General features: G+C 43.8%; 1 protein-coding gene across 1 annotated transcript in view; it reads right to left on the bottom strand.

Annotated features, from left to right (window-relative positions):
* Positions 1-21,248, bottom strand: part of MYO10 (myosin X) — a 457,089-nt gene that overhangs the window by 30,101 nt on the left and 405,740 nt on the right. Inside the window, exons 27-33 of the mRNA XM_063922946.1 lie at positions 12,133-12,376; positions 9,148-9,243; positions 6,683-6,776; positions 4,727-4,782; positions 4,084-4,226; positions 606-800; positions 339-496 (exon numbers count right to left, since the gene is read on the bottom strand). Coding sequence (XP_063779016.1) covers positions 339-496; positions 606-800; positions 4,084-4,226; positions 4,727-4,782; positions 6,683-6,776; positions 9,148-9,243; positions 12,133-12,376 — 986 coding nt within the window. The remainder of the gene's footprint in view (positions 1-338; positions 497-605; positions 801-4,083; positions 4,227-4,726; positions 4,783-6,682; positions 6,777-9,147; positions 9,244-12,132; positions 12,377-21,248) is intronic.

The raw sequence follows: 21,248 nt of genomic DNA, 5'->3' as shown, positions 1-21,248 counted from the left end.
GGAGACTGCTGGTGACAATACTGGCCCGTAAATCCCGCCCGCTCACAATGCCGATGGACGACATGCCCACCAACAGGAACTATTCCACGACCCCCATAGAGCGGGAACAGAACAGAGCCCGCAACGGGCTTGTTATACCCCCCCGGCATTCCGCTGCCGGGATACCACGTCCGTTTGCTGACCGCCGATCAAGCAGACCCAACCCAAAACTTGTGCTGAGACACCATGTAAATAATGTTACTTTCCCACTACTTCTTCTGGCCATGTTATTCTGTCTGCCCCAGCTACCACTGCACTACAGGATGTTAGAGGACAGGTTTGGTATGCTGGATGCTTACCTTTATGTCCTGTATTAGCTGCTGTGTTGGGGTGTCTATAGGTGCTTTAGTGTCTATGACATTCTGAATAGCGCTGGACCACCTTGTAGCTTCATTTAACAGTTTAGTATAAAGACGGTAGCAGTGCTTGCGTCCATACACGATCACATTCCAGTATCCTGTTATTCAAACAAATCTAATTAGCACAAATGTAAGAGAACAATAGAATTTGACTTTATGTGTCTTTAAAAGGTCTTGAAAGTTTGAGGACGGAAAAAAGTATATTACCAGTTTCCTTAAAGATTTTCTCCTCAGGCTGCACCACAGAACATAGGCTGTTAAGAACCAAGGTGCCTAATTTCATGGCATTTTTCTCCGAGTTCTTGTAATAGTCCAGTGAGTTGTGAGTAAGCACAAACCAGCGCTTCTTCAGCTTCAGTGACGACATCTTAGGGCTATTTTTCACTTCCTTGTGTAACCAGCCTTAAAAAGCAAAATAGTATTTATAGCACTGTTTTACTGTATATTATATCAGCAAATATGAAAAACATAAACTAAACTAATAACATTGTTTCCAAACTTCTCCTGATAATATTTACACAGTTGTTATAGTTCTAAGAAATGTCATTTTGTTACACTGCATCTGTGATTCATGAACAGTGTACTGTTTACGTGGCGGCAATGAGACTGGAAGTATCTGGCATATATGTTGGGAATGTTCCATTGTTTCATCCTCTTGGATATAGATTCTTCTTAGCTCCTATAAAATATCTAATATTCTGATCCACAGATCGTATGCTTTGCTTCTCAGAGACCCTGGGGCTCCGTTGCACATACTCAGACTGAGGCCACATCTTGCAAATTTTGGCAACTTACATAAGCCTACATAAGCACATAGGAGAAGCATCCGGTAAGTATGCTGGCAGCCTGCATGCAATTTTCAGTTGCATTTTCTGCACCAAGAAGAAAATGTTTGTGCAATTACTAGCTATGATGCCTGCCCTACCAAACTGAGGTCAGGGGCACTGCGGGTGCATATATGTGTCTGCCCCAGAATACAAGTGGATGTATGCAAAGGACTACCAATTGATGCAAACAGCATAATGTGACCACATTACATGCGGCTTAGGATCAGGCCCCCAGTGCACCCAGCTTAGTTAAGAACATCTGTATGGGTGTATGGCTGCATTTAGAACAAAAAGGACAGTCAATGAGCAATAGCAGATCTAGAAAAATAAGTTATATGTTATATGGGAAACAAATTTACTGACATTGTGCTGAATTTTAAATAAACTGTGATCCATATATTACACACTACAGATTGGGAAACAGAGAATAAAACTTACAGAGTTCTGGAACTTATACTGTCAATATCAGCTGGTGATTTAACTTGAAGGATAATAGTAATAATTTATTTGTATAGTGCTCTTTCTCCAATAGGACTCAAGACGCTTAACAGATGAACATAATACAATACAGAAACAAAAAAGGACAGAAAGGCTTTTCATCAAATACAGAGAGAATGGAGATACTAGAGGCACATTAAGGAAATGCTTGAGTAAACAGGTAAGTCTTAAATCTGTTTTTGAATGATTTTAGAGTGTGTCCTATCAAGCTGTGCGGGGAAGCTAGTTCCATAGAGTCAGAGCGGCACTGCTAAAAGCTCAACCCCCAGATAAATTCTGGGAGATTCTAGGTACTGCTAATAGTCCTTCGTCTACAATTCACAGTAATCGAGCGGGGTGGTATGGAATCATAAGCTGCTTCAGGTACCTTGGGCCCTGGTCATGTAGTGCTTTGAAAGTCAGTAAGCCACTCTTGAAATAGATTTGCCATATTACAGGCAGCTACTGGAAAGAGTAGAGAATGGGTGTTACAGTATGTCGCTGGAACGGGGTTGGATGGTTAACAGCCTGGCAGCTACGTTTTCTACCAGCTGTAGGCAGTGCAATTTTTTTGCTGGGAGATCAAGGTAGAGGGCACTGCAGTATTGTAATCGAGATGATATAAATGCATGTATAACTTTTGGCAGATCTTCAGTGGGAATTAAGTGCTTTATTCTGGCTATGTTCCTCAGTGAAGAATGAGGATTTGATTGTGGCTAAGGCTGATACCTGATGTTTAAGTGTCAAGCCACCATCCATGACAACACCAAGATTCTGCACATTATCAGTGTTTTGTAATTCTGAACCCACAAATATATGTCCAGACGGTTAGCTATGCTGCAGCCTTTTGTCAGGATTCAGTCACAGCCAACTGCTACTCATCCACTCCTGGAGCTCAGCTAGTCAGCCATTTAGGGTTGTTATTGGGTTCTCAGTACCCAGAGCAAAGGACAGGTACAGTTGTGTATCATCCACATAGCAGTGGTAGACCAGGCCATGACGTCTGACTATTTCACCTAATGGTTGCAAATATATGGCAAAAAGCATGGGGGGATAGTATAGATCATTCTGCAACACCACGTGCCAGTGGCACTGGTTACGATGAGTATACTCCAGTCAAAACTCAATGTACCCTGCTGGTGAGAAATGATTTAAAAACAAACTAAAGACTGTGCCATACAGTCCACAGAAATATTTCAGGCGGTCAATCAGAATTCCATGGCCCATGGTATCAAATGCTGCAGAGAGACCCAGAAGGATTAAGACTGAACTGTCACCTCTGTCTCTTGCCATCAGAAGATCATTAAGCACACATAGCAGGGCTGTTTCAGTGCTGTGTCTTCTCCTGAATCCTGATTGGAATGGATCATAAATATCATTGGTTGTCAAGCAGGTTTCCAGTTGAGTTGCAACCACTTTCTCAATAACCTTTCCTAGAAAAGGATGGTTTGATTCCGATACCAGTTGGTCAAGCAGTTGGAATCTAAATTAATATTTTTAAGACAATGTCTAACAATTGCTTAGTGATTCAGGAAAAATGCCTGTCTGCAAAGAGCACTGATCTATTTTTGCAATTTCAGGGCCAATTATGCCCATACACCCTATTAGGAGCTCGGTTGAGGCAGGGTCCAGATCACAGGTAGTGGGATGTAACATTCGGGCAATTTCGACAATGTCTTTTACATCCATGGAGTTAAAGCTGGTCCATGAAGACTATGTGGCTTACATTGGCAGGCTTGGAAACTTGGCACTCCTTTAATGGCACTGTGGAGACTCCAGACCGGATGGAGAATACTTTATCTGCCAAGAAGTTAGAAAACTTGTTGCATCTTAATTGGGACTGGGTTTCATCAGGCTCCAGGCATGCTGGCTGGCACTGTACATAAATGCTGAGCCAGCCTATTGTTTGCTGCCGTGATCTCATATTTTCTTACGGATTATTGTGGATTGATATTCTTCATTATGCTTGACTTGTCCAGCAACAGTGTCTGCAATTTCTGAAAGAAATATTTTTCCCTCACCAGGGGGGCAGTAAATGAGAAGTACTCTGAAACCAAATCATGTCATACTCCGAACGGTTATGCACTCAAATGAGTCATTTCCATTGGGTGCACCCTAACTTTAAGTGTATCTATAGATATTTCTGAATTGATCTATATTATACCCCCAACTCTATCCCCCACCCCCTTGACCCTCAACCACACCTTATGAAGTAATCATATTTTGATTTGACATATTTATATTATTATGCCTAGTCTCTTGATCTTTACTATTTTTTATTTTTATAAATAAATAATTTCCATGCTATGATGGCTGTAGACAAATCAATACAAAATATGTTTTTTTTAATAAAAAGGATGTGTATGAAATTTGCCTCTCACCTCTGACAATGAATTCCTGTCCCTCCACCCGAGTGTCACCCTTGGATCTCTGCAGTAATGTTATCCAGTGATGCATTTCCTCAGGTGTGTCTGAGTTACAGTGAAGGACACGATTTGCAGTGATGATTACAAATGAATTTGGTCTGAAGGAAAAAGGTGGGAAAATGTTATTAGCTGTAAACACGGACAATGTTGGCACAACAACCAGACCTAAGAATGATTTACCCTGGGCAAATGACTTTGTACAATTCAAATAAGTGGAAAATGTTTTATTTATTGTAAAGATGAACAGAGGTTGTGGAAACACTGCGCAGACTTGTAAAGTCCTTAAAATTAAACAAATCAATGACGATCATATTAGATGGCGTTAGGTTTAAAATTAAGAAAACGTGTAATCGCACTATTGAAATACTGACACACTACAAAGTACTATTTCATATTTATCCTATACTGGCATAATGGTCCTAATAAATGCTCATGCTTATGGCAGTGTTTAGATTGCACTCTTATGTTGAATACAATTTAATGATTATTATCACTTAATGAAAATGATCAGAGCTGTTTTATGTTGGTCTGCTGTGATTATTTGAACAGTAAATCAGTGAAGATCTTAGCAGACCAAGGGTGTATGTTGAGGACTCACCTATCAGGGTTGTCAGAAGCACAGACAGAATCAATCAATCCAACATCCAAGGTGCCCTACACAGAGAACAAATACCGCGTTTGGAGAAATGTATATATGAGTGACAGGTTAGAACAAGAAATATTCATCCATAAAAGACAATGTACATATTTTTAGAATTAAATTACAGCATCATCATTCTAAAGATTTGTCAAGTTTAAGTGTAGCTAATAGACATGAAATATGAAGTTAAGCTGGGCATACCATATGTTTCACCGTATTACACGCATCATTTGACAAAATAAAGAAATCTAAATCTAGTCATAGTCATGGCACCTTCATAGGCCAGTTTAGATATTCTAGGCCAAATTGTCCCAAACTATCTTATATGGGGCATATATATCAAATATTTGTAAGATGTGCCCTGAAAATAGCCATATTTGTGTGTTACCCACAAATACCAAGGGTCCCATGGATGTATGTATGTATGTATGTATGTATGTATGGGGACTGCAGCAGATTTTGGAGGCAGTATCACGCGGGAGTTGACACATCCGCAAAAATATTTTTTATTGCCGTGATGAGCATTTATAAAAACAATAGCACTTTTCATGCTATTTGATAAATTAACCCATAAGTGCTGCTGATCCCTGAGCTAGACTATCCTCTAAGTACAGTAGCAAATTCTAGCTCCTTAAATGATTCAAATGAAAGGTCACCTTTCCTGCTAGCACGGCCCAGATAACATTTTTCTTTACTTTTTAAAACATATTTTTATTGATTCTGAAGCATAGTCAGGTATACAATGCAATAGAAAGACAAAGGTTTTACAAAAATAGTAACAAGGTAACAAAAATGATAAATAATATCCATAAATAAGACTCCTGTCTTAGTAAGTAAGAAGGTGCTGTGCGAACTAAAAGAGTATCCCTTTATGAGGGTTTACTACGATATGCCGGCGGTCGGGCTCCCGGCGACCAGCATACCGGCGCCAGGAGCCCGACCGCCGGCTTACCGACAGTGTGGCAAGCGCAAATGAGCCCCTTGCGGGCTCACTGCGCTCGCCACGCTACGCGCGCCACACTATTTTATTCTCCCTCCAGGGGGGTCGTGGACCCCCACGAGGGAGAATAAGTGTCGTATGCCTGCTGTCGGGATCCCGGCGCCGGTATGCTGGTCGCCGGGAGCCCGACCGCCGGCATACTGAAGACCACCCCTTTATGAGACAGGGGTCATTATCTACTAGTCTTGTTAAGTACCATGATGCGGAAGAAAAATACTGAGTAAACAATATTCGCGCTTGTATAGGACATTTTGATATGTAGCTCTCTCAAATTGTAAAGAACTTAGCGGTTCTAGACTCCAGCCATTCCATCCTGAATAAGAAACCATTTTTCTTTAAAAAGACAAAAAGGGAGCACCCCCAGTTGAATCCATACCTGCAGTATGGGTTTTTTTTTTCCAGCTACACTTAATGCCAGTAATAATCTGCAATAACCGCCAGTCATTCTGTGGCCCTGTGTTTCCAATATTCCCAATATGGCCAAGGCTGAATCAAACTGTAAGAAGTTAACTAGGCGATCCAGAGCAAATTTTCAGACCCGAAACCAGATGGCTCTAACCAAAGGCCACAGCCACAAACAATGATAGAGATCAGCGTTGTTTTCCTTACAACAAGGACATTTATGGGAGGGAGAGGAGCCCATTAACAGTATTTAAAAATGCCCACTTACATTTGAAAAGCTGACATTATTAAATCATATATTTTATATCTCCAGGCTCGCTTCCCTTGGACAGCAATACCTACCACACTGCACCCTGCTGGTGTCAGTGACAAAGTCTGCAATGTTTTATTTTACTGTGACAAGTAATGAGTTAGCTGACAGATGTATATTGTGTGACACAGTAAGGCTTAGTAGGATTTAAATAATCACTGAATAATAGACTCTGCTCAGTAATGAAAGGATTTTCCCTTACCACAGCATTTTGTGGATTTGCTTGCTCATCGTGCATCTCCCGAATTTCCTGCTCTGTGGATGACTGGACCTGGCTCATCACACTGTACCACTGGCTAGAGGATGGGGGGAAGTTATTACAGTCATCAGTCAATTGCACAGCATAATGCCCACCGTGATGCTCTTTGTGTGGCACCGTTTTTGTGAAAATATATAATATATTATATGTTTTTCTATCAATATAAAATACAATATAATACCAATACCAATTCTGACCCGGTAATTTGCAGTCAACATGGGTATTTTGTCTGTGTGAAAGGGTCAACACGGGTCGAAATTCCCGTGTCTCCGACCCTGGTCGAAGTCTCGGAAATTTCAACCCGGGTTGACCCTTTCACACAGAAAAAGGACCCGTGTTTTTCATGAAATTACCGGGTAGAACTGCTTCACCCGGTAATTTCAGTTTCTGTTTGAAAGGGGTATTATTAACTTCTGGGAATTGTTAATGACACCAGAAAGCATAAGATGAGTTTATCACATATAGTATTGCAGTTGGTGACACTAATAACTTATGGGATATCCTGTTGAAGAATAAATATTCTCTACAGGGGCGTAGCTATGCATAATTGGGCCACATAGCAAAATGTCATCCCATCCCCACAAAAAAAAACCCAAAAGTGCCCCCCCCCCCCCACCCCGGAATGCACAGCACCACATAAGCACTCTCCTTCTATACTGCATATAATGTGTGTGTGTGTGGGAAGAGGCATCATAGCACGGGCTTTCTCTGGGGTCAATTTTGTCATGCCTCTTCCCCATGAGGCATGCGCCTTATGTTCCTATTGGAAAAATGGCGGGGCGCCAACTCTCACACAAGGCACCAAAAAGTGTAGTTACGGCTCTGGCTGTCACTATTACCTCACTGCCTTTTCTGAGACTGTGCATGCAAGTAATTTTGAAAAATGTTATGGAGGATGCAAGAAAGGAATCGCAAGATTCCTCTTGAGAAAATGCATTCATAGATAGAAAGCGGCTAACGCTATCTTCTGTGTTAGCCCACAGGGCCAAGTTCTGAAAAGCTATACTAAGGCTGTATAAGATGAGGAGCTGCAGAATGCAGTATGGCAGAAGGTTGGCTAGGATGATGAGGAGAAAACTTCAACATGGCAGAATATAGGATGACGAAGAGTACAATGTAGTATGGCAGAAAGCAGTATAGGATGAGGAGGAGCAGCATGGCAGAAAGCTGTATAGGATGAGGAGGAGCAGAATGCAGTATGGCAGAAAGCAGTATAGGATGAGGAGGAGTAGAATGCAGTATGGCAGAAGCAGTACAGGATGAAGAGGAGCAGTATGGCAGAAAGCTGTATAGGATGAGGAGGAGCAGCATGGCAGAAAGCTGTATAGGATGAGGAGGAGCAGAATGCAGTATGGCAGAAAGCAGTATAGGATGAGGAGGAGTAGAAAGCAGTATGGCAGAAGCAGTACAGGATGAAGAGGAGCAGTATGGCAGAAAGCTGTATAGGATGAGGAGGAGCAGCATGGCAGAAAGCTGTATAGGATGAGGAGGAGCAGAATGCAGTATGGCAGAAAGCAGTATAGGATGAGGAGGAGTAGAATGCAGTATGGCAGAAGCAGTACAGGATGAAGAGGAGCAGTATGGCAGAAAGCTGTATAGGATGAGGAGGAGCAGCATGGCAGAAAGCTGTATAGGATGAGGAGGAGCAGAATGCAGTATGGCAGAAAGCAGTATAGGATGAGGAGGAGTAGAATGCAGTATGGCAGAAGCAGTACAGGATGAAGAGGAGCAGTATGGCAGAAAGCTGTATAGGATGAGGAGGAGCAGCATGGCAGAAAGCTGTATAGGATGAGGAGGAACAGAATGCAGTATGGCAGAAAGCAGTATAGGATGAGGAGGAGTAGAATGCAGTATGGCAGAAGCAGTACAGGATGAAGAGGAGCAGTATGGCAGAAAGCTGTATAGGATGAGGAGGAGCAGCATGGCAGAAAGCTGTATAGGATGAGGAGGAGTAGAATGCAGTATGGCAGAAGTCTGTATAGGATGAGGAGGAGAAGAGTGCAGAATGGCAGAATTTAGGATGAAGAAGAGTACAATGCAGTTCGTCACAAAGCAGTATAGGATGAGGAGAAGCAGAATGCAGTAATGGCAGAAAGCAGTATAGGATGAGGAGGAGCAGAATGCAGTACGTCAGAAGGCTGTTTAGGATGAAGAGTAGAAGTGTGTAGCATGGCAGAATATAGGATGAGGAAGAGTACAATGCAGTATGGCAGAATGCTGTGTAGGACGAGGAGTACAATGCAGTATGACAGAAGGCTGTATAGGATAAGGAGTATAATTCAGTATGGCAGAAGGCTGCATAGGATGAGGAGTACAATTCAGTATGGCAGAAGGCTGTATAGGATGAGGAGAAGACATAATAGAGAGAGCTGTACTCTAGATGTTGTCATATCAACACATTTTCTTACCTCGCATCTTCTGGGGACTCAGCAATTAAGTGGTATGTTCGATTATCCATAATTATGTCAATGCCATTTTCTTTGCCTGTGTTATCGATGATTTCTCTAAAATAATTAGAATTACACAAATAAACATTATTTTAGGATTATGCAGGATTTTTTATTATTTTAGGATTTGCAGGATTGCAAAGGGTAATTTTAAATATATGTTTAAGGCTACTGATTCGAACAATAACTAGGGTGCATGGACAGAACTATGACTACATTACAAGTTGCAAGTGAAATCATGGCGGCTCTATATTAACAAGCCGATTCTTTGATTTCGTTGCCTTAACTTTTTTATGTAATTTACACAGACTGCAGTGAATGCTAAAGCATCCTATTGTTCTGTTGAATAAGTAATATTTTTTTTCACTGCTATGTGAAAAACAGAGAAGTCAGCTATGTAATCTGCTGTGCTGACGCTAATGGACCCAGCATTTTAATGCAGCAATCAGAGATGTCACATTAGTGGCTCAGTAGCCAGGTCTGTCCTAATAACACCCATTGCTATCAATTATGACCTTCCGAGAAAATACAAGCAATTACATAAACACTAAAATCAATGCCAGAGTACAACTACTGAATTTCTGTATGCAGTGTGACAACTATTACCGATATCATGTTGCCCACACAAGCACTGGCTACAATTTAGAAATCAATCAATAGACGTATGAGTAAATCAGTGGCTTTAATATCCTCATGCTTAAGGTATTTTTCAGCTATAGATTCTAGAGTAACTACTGTGGTTTGGAAATAAGAAGTCTACTTATTTCTGTCTCTGTGCAGACATTCAACATATTAATAACTTCGGTAACCTTGATCCCTTTGGCTATAATTTTTATGTCTGTGCTATATCTTTAGGATGGTGAATATGTTGCACATGCCTCAAGGTCTACATAACTTCACACTTCTCACTAAAGACACTGCAGCCTAAATAGAGAACATATTTACTGACGATATCTAAAGTAGTGTTTGGTATTTTCTCTGTCAAGGTTTTCTGGTGCCTACCAGATGCCCAAACCAATATCATAAGTACTGTAGCCTAAATGTATTGACTAGGCTCAAAACAAACCATTACCTAGTGATAACCATGTTCTGTCCATGTACCAAGTGCCTCAATCAGAGATGGACGCAGTTCACTTTGTTACTGCGCCTTTGGACACAACAACGATGTGAAAATATGCAGGAGGCACCTGAGGAAAAAGACACCTCCTGCCGTCATATCAAATCGCACCACAGTCCAAAGTTCAAATAGGGGAGCCACACCTACTGGCAGTGAGTCTGTTTAGGATGACAGTTGGTGATAGTAGGTGTGGCTCCCATATTTGAACCTTGGACTGCGCTGCAGCCCTACCTCTGGAGCCGTCAATGGTCCTGGATCCTAAGACGAAGCATCGGATCACTTGTGAGACCATAGGCCATAAAAGTAACCCTTAGGCTACTCAGATGGGCCCTCACAGTTCTGTAGCTGAGGCTAGGAAGTCGATCTTGGCCTGCAGCACCCCAACCTGCCCCCAAATGCTCACAGCTTGTCATGGGGCGCTGCGTGCAAAGATGCAGGACCCGTTTGGCACATGCACAGAATGGGTCCTGCGTCCCACCATCCGAGATGTACGCAAATCATTGGGTTTGCGCACATTTCTGAATTAGGACCTTAGTGCTTTAGATGACTAATAAGACTCAGTTATTGAATGCGATCACTACCCGCGGCAAAGAATCTATTTCTCGCCACGGCCGGGATATAATGAAGTTCGGCGATCGTGCGGGATGCCGATTGAACTCTGATTTTTTTTTTAAAGGGGCAATCATGTACAAGGCTAAACCATGCCTTGTATATGATTGACCCTTTAAAAAACTGTCCAAGTTTGGCTGGCATCTCGCACGGCCACAGTCTGTCACATGCATTACACATAGTGTACACACAGAGGTGCGGCTGCCATCGAAACACACAGGGCGGTATTCAATTCTTTTCACCCCCTTCCACAACCGTTCTGTTTTTGCTGACGAGAGTGATCTAATCATTTAGCTCGCTACCCCTGGGGTAGCGATGGGACCCAACCCTTTACGCAGCTAAACCTGATTACTATGGGGGCAATATGCACGATAACGGAGATAACTTTAGAAAGGAGATTGTGCGTGATATATCATTTGAATACCGCCCACAGTGGCAGAAATGTCTTGGAAAAGTGATGAGCGTTTCTGAGCAATGACAGAGAGGTGGCTTAGGAAATACTTATGTGAGTATCGCGGGTGTGTTGCTGAAAGTTGCTGCGTACACAGACGCTCAACCGCTCACACAGGAAACCATACATGATCTGAGCAATAGGGCTGGTGCGAGTTCGGATGGTGTGAGCAATGGTGAGTATAAACACTCCCAATCTGTATCTCAGCGCCTATGGATGCTGGCAGTGGGTGTCTCAGTCCTTGCAGTCACAGACATACACCAAGGAAGGGTTTTATATAAATAAAGTGCAACCGACAATGCACGCATACACGGATGTGGCTGCGTCAGAATACGGCCTTCTGTTGCGGTGGAAGAGAACTGGCACACTTGTGCTTCTCTTTACAAATAGCACCTGCTGTTACTCTTCTCACTGTCACTGGTCTTAGCAAGCTCACTTCTTCAGATTTTTTTTTGCTTTCCCCTCTAATATACTTCTGAGCAGCTTGTGATCCATCACAGCTCTCCCCTCAGACCCCTCTGCATTCTCTATACACTCTCACTCCTGTCTTCCTTGTACCCCCGCCTCCAGTGTATTTAATTTCTCTCCTCATGCCTGACAATATTATGCTCTGTCTACTCTTCCTGCCCACCAGTATATGGACAATTTAGTAATACACCTGTTTAATACAATATGTTAATATATTACACTAGCCAAGATTTAGTAATGAATTCAAGCTCAATCACTCATTAAGAGTAGAGATGAAAATATTTCATGTTTTGATACTTACTTAGCATCTCTGAGTTCTATGGTCCCTTTCAGTTTTTCCTCACTGTCATTTTCAAAGTACATAAGCCTGAACTGACGGAGAACAAACCAACGTTTCTTCCAGTTCCTTCTGGAGAGAGTAGATGATCCGCCACCTTTTTTATGAAGCCAACCTTGCTTCAAAGCCTCTTGTTTGGACCTGAACCACAGGAACGTCTCATCTTTCAAGACACACCAACGTCTCTTCCATGTGTTCATCATCCCACCTACCAGAAGCATAATGGAAACTATTAATGTTACATTTACTTTGCAATGGAAAATGACAATCCACCAAGAGTAAAATAAGAATTTACTTACCGATAATTCTATTTCTCGTAGTCCGTAGTGGATGCTGGGGACTCCGTCAGGACCATGGGGAATAGCGGGCTCCGCAGGAGACAGGGCACATCTAAAAAGCTTTTTAGGTCACATGGTGTGTACTGGCTCCTCCCCCTATGACCCTCCTCCAAGCCTCAGTTAGGTACTGTGCCCGGACGAGCGTACACAATAAGGAAGGATCTTGAATCCCGGGTAAGACTCATACCAGCCACACCAATCACACCGTACAACTTGTGATCTGAACCCAGTTAACAGTATGATAACAAAACGAAGTAGCCTCCGAAAAGATGGCTCACAACAATAGTAATAACCCGATTTTTGTAACAATAACTATGTACAAGCATTGCAGACAATCCGCACTTGGGATGGGCGCCCAGCATCCACTACGGACTACGAGAAATAGAATTATCGGTAAGTAAATTCTTATTTTCTCTAACGTCCTAGTGGATGCTGGGGACTCCGTCAGGACCATGGGGATTATACCAAAGCTCCCAAACGGGCGGGAGAGTGCGGATGACTCTGCAGCACCGAATGAGAGAACTCCAGGTCCTCCTTAGCCAGAGTATCAAAATTTGTAAAATTTTACAAACGTGTTCTCCCCTGACCACGTAGCTGCTCGGCAAAGTTGTAATGCCGAGACTCCTCGGGCAGCCGCCCAGGATGAGCCCACCTTCCTTGTGGAATGGGCATCCACATATTTCGTCTGTGGCAGGCCTGCCACAGAATGTGCAAGCTGAATTGTACTACAAATCCAGCGTGCAATAGACTGCTTAGAAGCATGAGCACCCAGCTTGTTGGGTGTATACAGTATAAACAGCAAGTCAGACTTTCTGACTCCAGCCGTCCTAACTATATATATATATATATATATTTTTAGGGCCCTGACCACGTCTAGTAACTTGGAGTCCTCCAAGTCCCTAGTAGCCGCAGGCACCACAAGAGGTTGTTTCAGGTGAAAACGCTGACACCCCTTTATGAAGAAACTGGAGACGAGTCCCAGTTCTGTCCTGTTCAAATGGAAAATTTTAATATGGGCTTTTGTAAGACAAAGCCGCCCATTCTGACAATCGCCTGGCCGAGGCCAGGGCTAACAACATGGTCACTTCCCATGTGAGATATTTGTCAACAGCATGGTCACTTTCCATGTGAGATATTTCAAATCCACAGATTTGAGCGGTTCAAACCAATATGATTTTAAGAAATCCCAACACTATGTTGAGATCTCACGGTGCCCCTAGGGGCACAAAAAAACTGTATATGCAATACATCCTTTACAATCTGGACTTCAGGAACTGAAGTCAATTCTTTCTGGAAGAAAATCTACAGGGCCGAAATTTAAATGTTAATGAACCCCAATTTGAGGTCCAAAACACTCCTGTTTTCAGGAAGTGTAGAAATCGACCTAGTTGAATTTCCGTCGTGGAGCCTTCCTGGCCTCACCCACGCAACATATTTTCACCACATGTGGTGATGACGTTGTGCGGTCACCTCCTTCCTGGCTTTGACCAGGGTAGGTATGACCTCTTATGGAATGCCTTTTCCCCTCAGGATCCGGCATTCAACCGCCATGCCGTCAAACGCAGCCGCGGTAAGTCTTGGAATAGACATGGTACTTGCTGAATCAAGTCCCTTCTTAGCTCCCCAGGCCCTTAGTCCTCTGTGAGCATTTCTTGAAGTTCCGGGTACCAAGTCCCTCTTGGCCAATCCGGAGCCACTAGTATAGTTCATACTCCTCTATGTCTTATAATTCTCAATACCCTGGTTATGAGAAACAGAGGAGGGAACACATACACAGACTGGTACACCCACGGTGTTACCAGAACATCCGCAGCTATCGCCTGAAGGTCTCATGACCTGGCGGAATACCTGTCCCGTTTTTTGTTCGGGCGGGACGCCATCATGTCCACCTTTGGTCTTTGCCAACGGTCCACAATCATGTTGAAAAACTTCCCTATGAAGTTTCCACTCTCCCGGGTGGAGGTCATGCCTGCAGAGGAAGTCTGCTTCCCAGTCGTCCACTCCCGGAAAGAACACTGCTGACAGTGCTATCACATGATTTTCCGCCTAGCGAAAAATCCTTGCAGTTTTCACTGCCCTCCTGCTTCTTGTGCCGCCCTTCTGTTTACGTGGGCGACTGCCGTGATGTTATCCCACTGGATCGATACCGGCTGACCTTGAAGCAGAGGTCTAGCTAAGTTTAGAGCATTATAAATTTGCTCTAAGCTTATTTATGCGGAGAGAATTCTCCAGACTTAATCACACTTCCCTGGAAATTTTTTCCTTGTGTGACTGTTCCCCAGCCTCTCAGGCTGGCCTCCGTGGTCACCGGCATCCAATCCTGAATGCCGAATCTGCGGCCCTCTAGAAGATGAGCACTCTGTAATCACCACAGGAGAGACACCCTTTTCCTTGGATATAGGGTTATCCGCTGATGCATCTGAGGATGCGATCCGGACCATTTGTCCAGCAGATCCCACTGAAGAGTTCTTGCGGAAAATCTGCCGAATGGAATTGCTTCGTAATAAGCCACCATTTTTACCAGGACTCTTGTGCAATGATGCACTGACACTTTTCCTGGTTTTAGGAGGATCCCGATTAGCTCGGATAACTCCCTGGTTTTCTCCACTGGGAGAAACACGTTTTTCTGGACTGTGTCCAGAATCTTCCCTAGGAACAGTAGACGTGTCGTCGGAAAAAGCTGCGATTTTGGAATATTTAGAATCCACTCGTGCTGTCGTAGAACTACTTAAGATAGTGCTACTCCGACCTCCAACTGTTCTCTGGACCTTGCCCTTATCAGGAAAGCGTCCATGTTTCTTTTAAGAAAAATCCTCATTCCGGCCATTACCTTGGTAAAGACCCGGGGCGCCGTGGACAATCCAAACGGCAGCGTCTGAACTGATAGTGACAGTTCTGTACCAGGAACCTGAAGTACCCTTGGTGAGAAGGGCAAATTTGGACCTGTAGGTAAACGTCCCTGATATCCAGTGACATCATATCGTCCCCTTCTTCCTGGTTCGCTATCACTGCTCCGAGTGACTCCATCTTGATTTGAACGCTTGTATGTAAGTGTTCAAATATTTCAGATCTCACCGAGCCGGTTGGCTTCAGTACCACAATATAGTGTGGAATACTACCCCCTTCCTTGTTGTAAGAAGGGTACTTTGATTATCACCTGCTGGGAATACAGCCTGTGAATTGTGTGAGGGGGAGACGTCTCGAATTTCCAATGTACACCTGGGATATTACATGTAGGATCCCGGAGTTCCCTTGCGAGTGTTGCTGAAACTCTTGAGATGACCCCCTACCGCACCTGAGTCCGCTTGTACGGCCCCAGCGTTATGCTGCGGACTTGGCAGAAGCCGTGAGGAGCTTCTGCTCCTGGGAATGAGCTGCTTGCTGCAGTCTTCTTCCCTTTCCTCTCCCCCTGGGCAGATATGACTGGCCTTCGCCCGCCTGCCCGTATGGGGACGAAAGGACTGAGACTGAAAAGACTGTGTCCTTTTCTGCCAATATGTGACTCGGGGTAACAAAAGGTGGATTTTTCAGCTGTTGCCATGGCCACCAGGTCCAATGGACCGCCCCTTTATACGGCAATACTTCCATATGCCGTCTGGAATCTGCCTCACCTGACCACTGTCGTGTCTTCGTCTGGCAGATATGTACATCACATTTACTCTTGATGCCAGAATGCAAATATGCCTCTGCGCATCACACATATATAGAAATGCATCCTTAAAATGCTCTATAGACAATAAAATCCTGTCCCTGTCAAGGGTATCAAAATTTTCAGTCAGGAAATCCGACCAGGCCCCCTCAGCGCTGCACATCCAGGCTGAGGCGATTGCTGGTCGTAGTATAACACCAGTATGTGTGTATATACTGTTATGATATTTTCCAGCTTCCTATCAGCTGGCTCCTTGAGGGCGGCCGTATCTGGAAACGGTAACGCCATGTTTTTTATAAGCGTGTGAGCGCCTTGTCCACCCTAAGGTGTGTTTTCCAACTCGCCCTTACTACTGGCGGGAAAAAGGGTATACCGCCCATAACTTTCTGTCGGAGGAACCCCACGTATCATCACACACTTCATTTAATTTATCTGATTTAGGCAAAACTACAAGTAGTTTTTTCCCACCCTACAAAATACCCTTATTTGTGGTACTTGTGGTATCAGAAATACGTAACACCTCCTTCATTGCCCTTAACATGTAACTTGTGGCCCTAAAGGAAAAATACGTTTGTTTCTTCACCGTCGACACTGGGGTCAGTGTCCGTGTCAGTGTCTGTCGACCGACTGATGTAAATGGGCGTTTTTACAAGCCCCTGACGGTGTCTGAGGCGCCTGGACCGATACTAATTTGTCCGCCGGCTGTCTCATGTCGTCAACCGGCTTGCAGCGTGTTGACATTATCACGTAATTCCATAAGTAAGCCATCCATTCTGGTGTCGACTCCCTAGAGAGTGACATCACCATTACAGGCAATTTTCTCCGTCTCCTCATTAACATTTTCCTCATACATGTCGACACACACGTACCGACCTACAGCACACACATACAGGGAATGCTCTGATAGAGGACAGGACCCACTAGCCCTTTGGGGAGACAGAGGGAGAGTTTGCCAGCACACACCAAAAGCGCCATAATGTATATAACAACCCTAGAAGGTGTTGTTTCTATATATGGGCTCTTAATATATAATTATATCGCCAATTTATGCCCCCCTTCTCTTTAACCCTGTTTCTGTAGTGCAGGGGAGAGTGGGAGCCTTCCTCACCAGCGGAGCTGGTCAGGAAAATGGCGCTGAGTGCTGAGGAGAATAAGCTCCGCCCCTTTCACGGCGGGCTTTTCTCCCGGTTATTAGGAAAACTGGCCTGGGTTAAATACATACATATAGCCTTAATGGCTATATGTGATGTATTTATTTGCCTCTAAGGTACTCTATATTGCTGCCCAGGGCGCCCCCAGCAGCACCCTGCACCCTCCGTGACCGAGATCCGTGAGCCGTGTAGCAACAATGGCGCACAGCTGCAGTGCTGTGCGCTACCTCTATGAAGACTGAAGTCTTCTGCCGCCTGTTTCCGGACCTCCGTTCTGCCGTTCTTCAGCGTCTGTAAGGGGGATCGGCGGCGCGGCTCCGGGACGAACCCCAGGCTGACCTGTGTTCCGACTCCCTCTGGAGCTCAGTGTCCAGTAGCCTAAGACTTCAATCCTCCTGCAGGCAGGTGAGTTGCAAGTCTCTCCCCTAAGTCCCTCGTTGCAGTGCTCCTGTCGCCAGCAGGAGACACTGATTAGAAACCTAAAAAAAAAAAAAAACTTTTCTAACTAGCTCTTTAAGAGAGCCACCTAGATTGCACCCTCTCGGACGGGCACAAAAACCTAACTGAGGCTTGGAGGAGGGTCATAGGGGGAGGAGCCAGTACACACCATGTGACCTAAAAAGCTTTTTAGATGTGCCCTGTCTCCTGCGGAGCCCGCTATTCCCCATGGTCCTGACGGAGTCCCCAGCATCCACTAGGACGTTAGAGAAATACAGAATACATTGTAGCAAATGCAGGTTTTGTAGGGAGGGTTTTCCATACACACCCTAAAACTATATGTGTATATATATATATATATATATATATATATATATATAAAATGAGGATATGGAAGCCGCACTCACAAATCCTTTTCATACAACAGCTGGGGTGCCAAATCCAGAGCAAAGTCCAATCCAGACAAAGTCCCAAATATATCTTCAAGAAATAAGGATGCACTCACCAGACTTCTTCAAAAGTACAAAAACGAGCCTTTAATGTCACCAGCACATACTCACAAGGTCATGGTCAACGTTTCGGCTCACCACAGAGCCTTTTTCAAGACCAGATTACCAGATGCCATCTCCCTTGCACTGATCTAAATGCATGGGCCATATATACCCTCACTGAATATATATATATATATATATATATATATATATAAAAAACACTATCTGATACTCACCTGTCTGCCTTTAGTCGGTCTCGTCATCTCTCAGTTCTCCTCCTTACTCCTAAAGTTTTCATACACTCTGGTGGCCATCCACCAATCAGTGTGTAAATACATCCCACCACTGTGATTGGTGGATGGCCAGAGCCATTAACCAATCAGCATCGCACAGTGGAACCACACTGACTTAAGCCTAACAGAGCAGCCATGTGCTGGACGACACGGCTGCAGTGCAGTCAGTGGTGAATGTATGTGACTGTGACAGGCAGTGAAAAGATGCTGCTCAACCACTCTTCTTGTGTTTACAGACACAACTGGAGCAGCTGAGGAGTGTCCTCTGCCTGCATGCCCGCCAGCCCAGCCCGTCCCTGGCTGTCTCTGTGATCCAGAAGGGGGGTTTCAGGTAATCAGATACCCCCCATGCATGCGCCACTGGGAGGATAATATATTTTGTGTATGACAAAAATATACAACACCAATATACAATTACAACATAGGGCCTAATTTAAGGTTGATCTCAAAAGCAAAATCTTCCTCTAATGGGCAAAACAATGTGCAGTGCAGGTGGGGCAGATGTAACAAGTGCAGAGAGTTAGATTTGGGTGGGGTGTGTTCAAACTCAAATCTAAATTGCAGTGTAAAAAAAATAGGATTTTGGTACTTACCAGATAAATCCTTTTCTATGAATCCACAGGGGGCACTGGAGTACTCTTGGGATATAGACGGGCGTTAGCATGGATAGGCACATTTAAATATTTAAATTACTAACCCTCCACCCCCTCTAAACTCCCAATGTACCTCAGTGTTTTTTACTGAGCCGAACAGGAGCGATAGAGCGGATGAACAATAGAGAATTACATATAACATTATAACATAATGGACAACAATAAAGTTGACACATAACATAACAGACAACCAGAAAGTTGACACGACAATAGATAACAATCACCTTAACATTTGAACAAGTCGGTGAGAATTTGTTACCATAAGATCTACTGAACTTACCACAAGGCAGGTGAAACTGCTCTGGGCGTGTGCCCAGTGCCCACTGTGGATTCAAAGAAAAGGATTTATCTGGTAAGTACCAAAATCTTATTTTCTTTTTTATCCACTAGGGGTCACTGGAGTACTCTTGGGACGTACCAAAGTTTCCCCCTTGGGCAGGAGAGCTGTTTGGCACCTGTAACACTAGACGGCCAAAGCTGGATGCTGATGCCGCAAACGTATCAAACTTGTAAAAGCGCACAAACGTGTGCACTGATGACCACGTAGCTGCACGGCAAAGCTGCGTCGTAGAAGCTCCACGACCTGCTGCCCATGACGTTCCCACTGAAAGTGTGGAATGAACTGAAACTGATATAGGCGGTTGTAGCCTAGCATGAAGGTACGAATGGTCAGCTTAAGCCATCTGGCCAAGGTCTGCTTGGAAGCTGGCCAACCTATCTTGACTCATCATAGAGAACAAACAATGTATCTGTTTTACGTACTGTTGATGTTCTGGCTACATAAACGCGGAGTGCGCGTACCACATCCAAAGTAGCTTGAGTTCCTGCACTTTCTGATAACACAGGAACTACGATTGGTTGATTGATGTGAAAAGATGATACAGGTTGAGTCTCCCTTATCCAAAATGCTTGGGACCAGAGGTATTTTGGATATGGGATTTTTCCGTATTTTGGAATAATTGCATACCATAATGAGATATCATGGTGATGGGACCTAAGTCTAAGCACAGAATGCATTTATGTTACATATACACCTTATACACACAGCCTGAAGGTAATTGTAGCTAATATTTTTTATAACTTTGTGCATTAAACAAAGTGTGTGTACATTCACACAATTCATTTATGTTTCATATACACCTTATACACACAGCCTGAAGGACATTTAATACAATATTTTTAATAACTTTGTGTATTAAACAAAGTTTGTGTACATTGAGCCATCAGAAAACAAAGGTTTCACTATCTCATTTTCACTCAAAAAAGTCCGTATTTCGGAATATTCCGTATTTCGGAATATTTGGATATGGGATACTCAACCTGTACCACCTTTGGTAGGAAAGCGGTATTTGTTCGAAGTTCCGCTCTGTCATCATGAAACACCAGATACGGTGGCTTGCATGACAAGGCACCCAATTCTGAAACACGCCTTGCCGAAGCTAAGGCTAGGAGAAAAACTGTTTTCCAAGTTAGAAACTTAACACCCACGTGTTGCAAGGGTTCAAAAATTGAAGTCTGTAAAAAATCTAAAACCAGATTAAAGTCCCATGGCGCTGTAGGTGGTATGAATGGAGGTTGAACTCTAAGGACACCTTGCAGGAAAGTGTGAACTGTTGGCAAAAGAGCCAAACGCCTTTGAAAGAAAATAGACAAGGCAAGGACCTGCACCTTTAGTGTAGATAAACGTAGTCCTCCATCTAACCCCGCCTGTAAAAATAGCAAAATATGGGATAACTTGAAAGAAGATGTCGGAAACTTCCGATCTTCACTCCACCCTATATAAACTGGCCAAATCCTGTGATAATGAGCTGCTGTAACTGGCTTCCTAGCACGTAACATGGTTGGTATAACTGACTCTGGAATACCCTCTCATCTTAAGAGAGCGGTCTCAACAGCCACCCCGTCAAAAAAAGCTGCGCTAAATCGGGGTAAAGGAACGGACCCTGTTGTAGCAGGTCTGGACGTAGTGGGAGCGGGCACAGATCGTTTGCGAGTAGACTGCGGAGATCCAAGAACCACACTCTCTGAGGCCAATGAGACGCCACTAGTATGAATGTCATGGACTCT

This window comes from Pseudophryne corroboree, chromosome 5, assembly GCF_028390025.1.
Source record: "Pseudophryne corroboree isolate aPseCor3 chromosome 5, aPseCor3.hap2, whole genome shotgun sequence".
Classification (NCBI taxonomy): Eukaryota; Metazoa; Chordata; class Amphibia; order Anura; family Myobatrachidae; genus Pseudophryne; species Pseudophryne corroboree.
The sequence above is the reverse complement of the archived record's forward strand: the minus strand, read 5'-3'. Positions and strand labels throughout refer to the sequence as shown.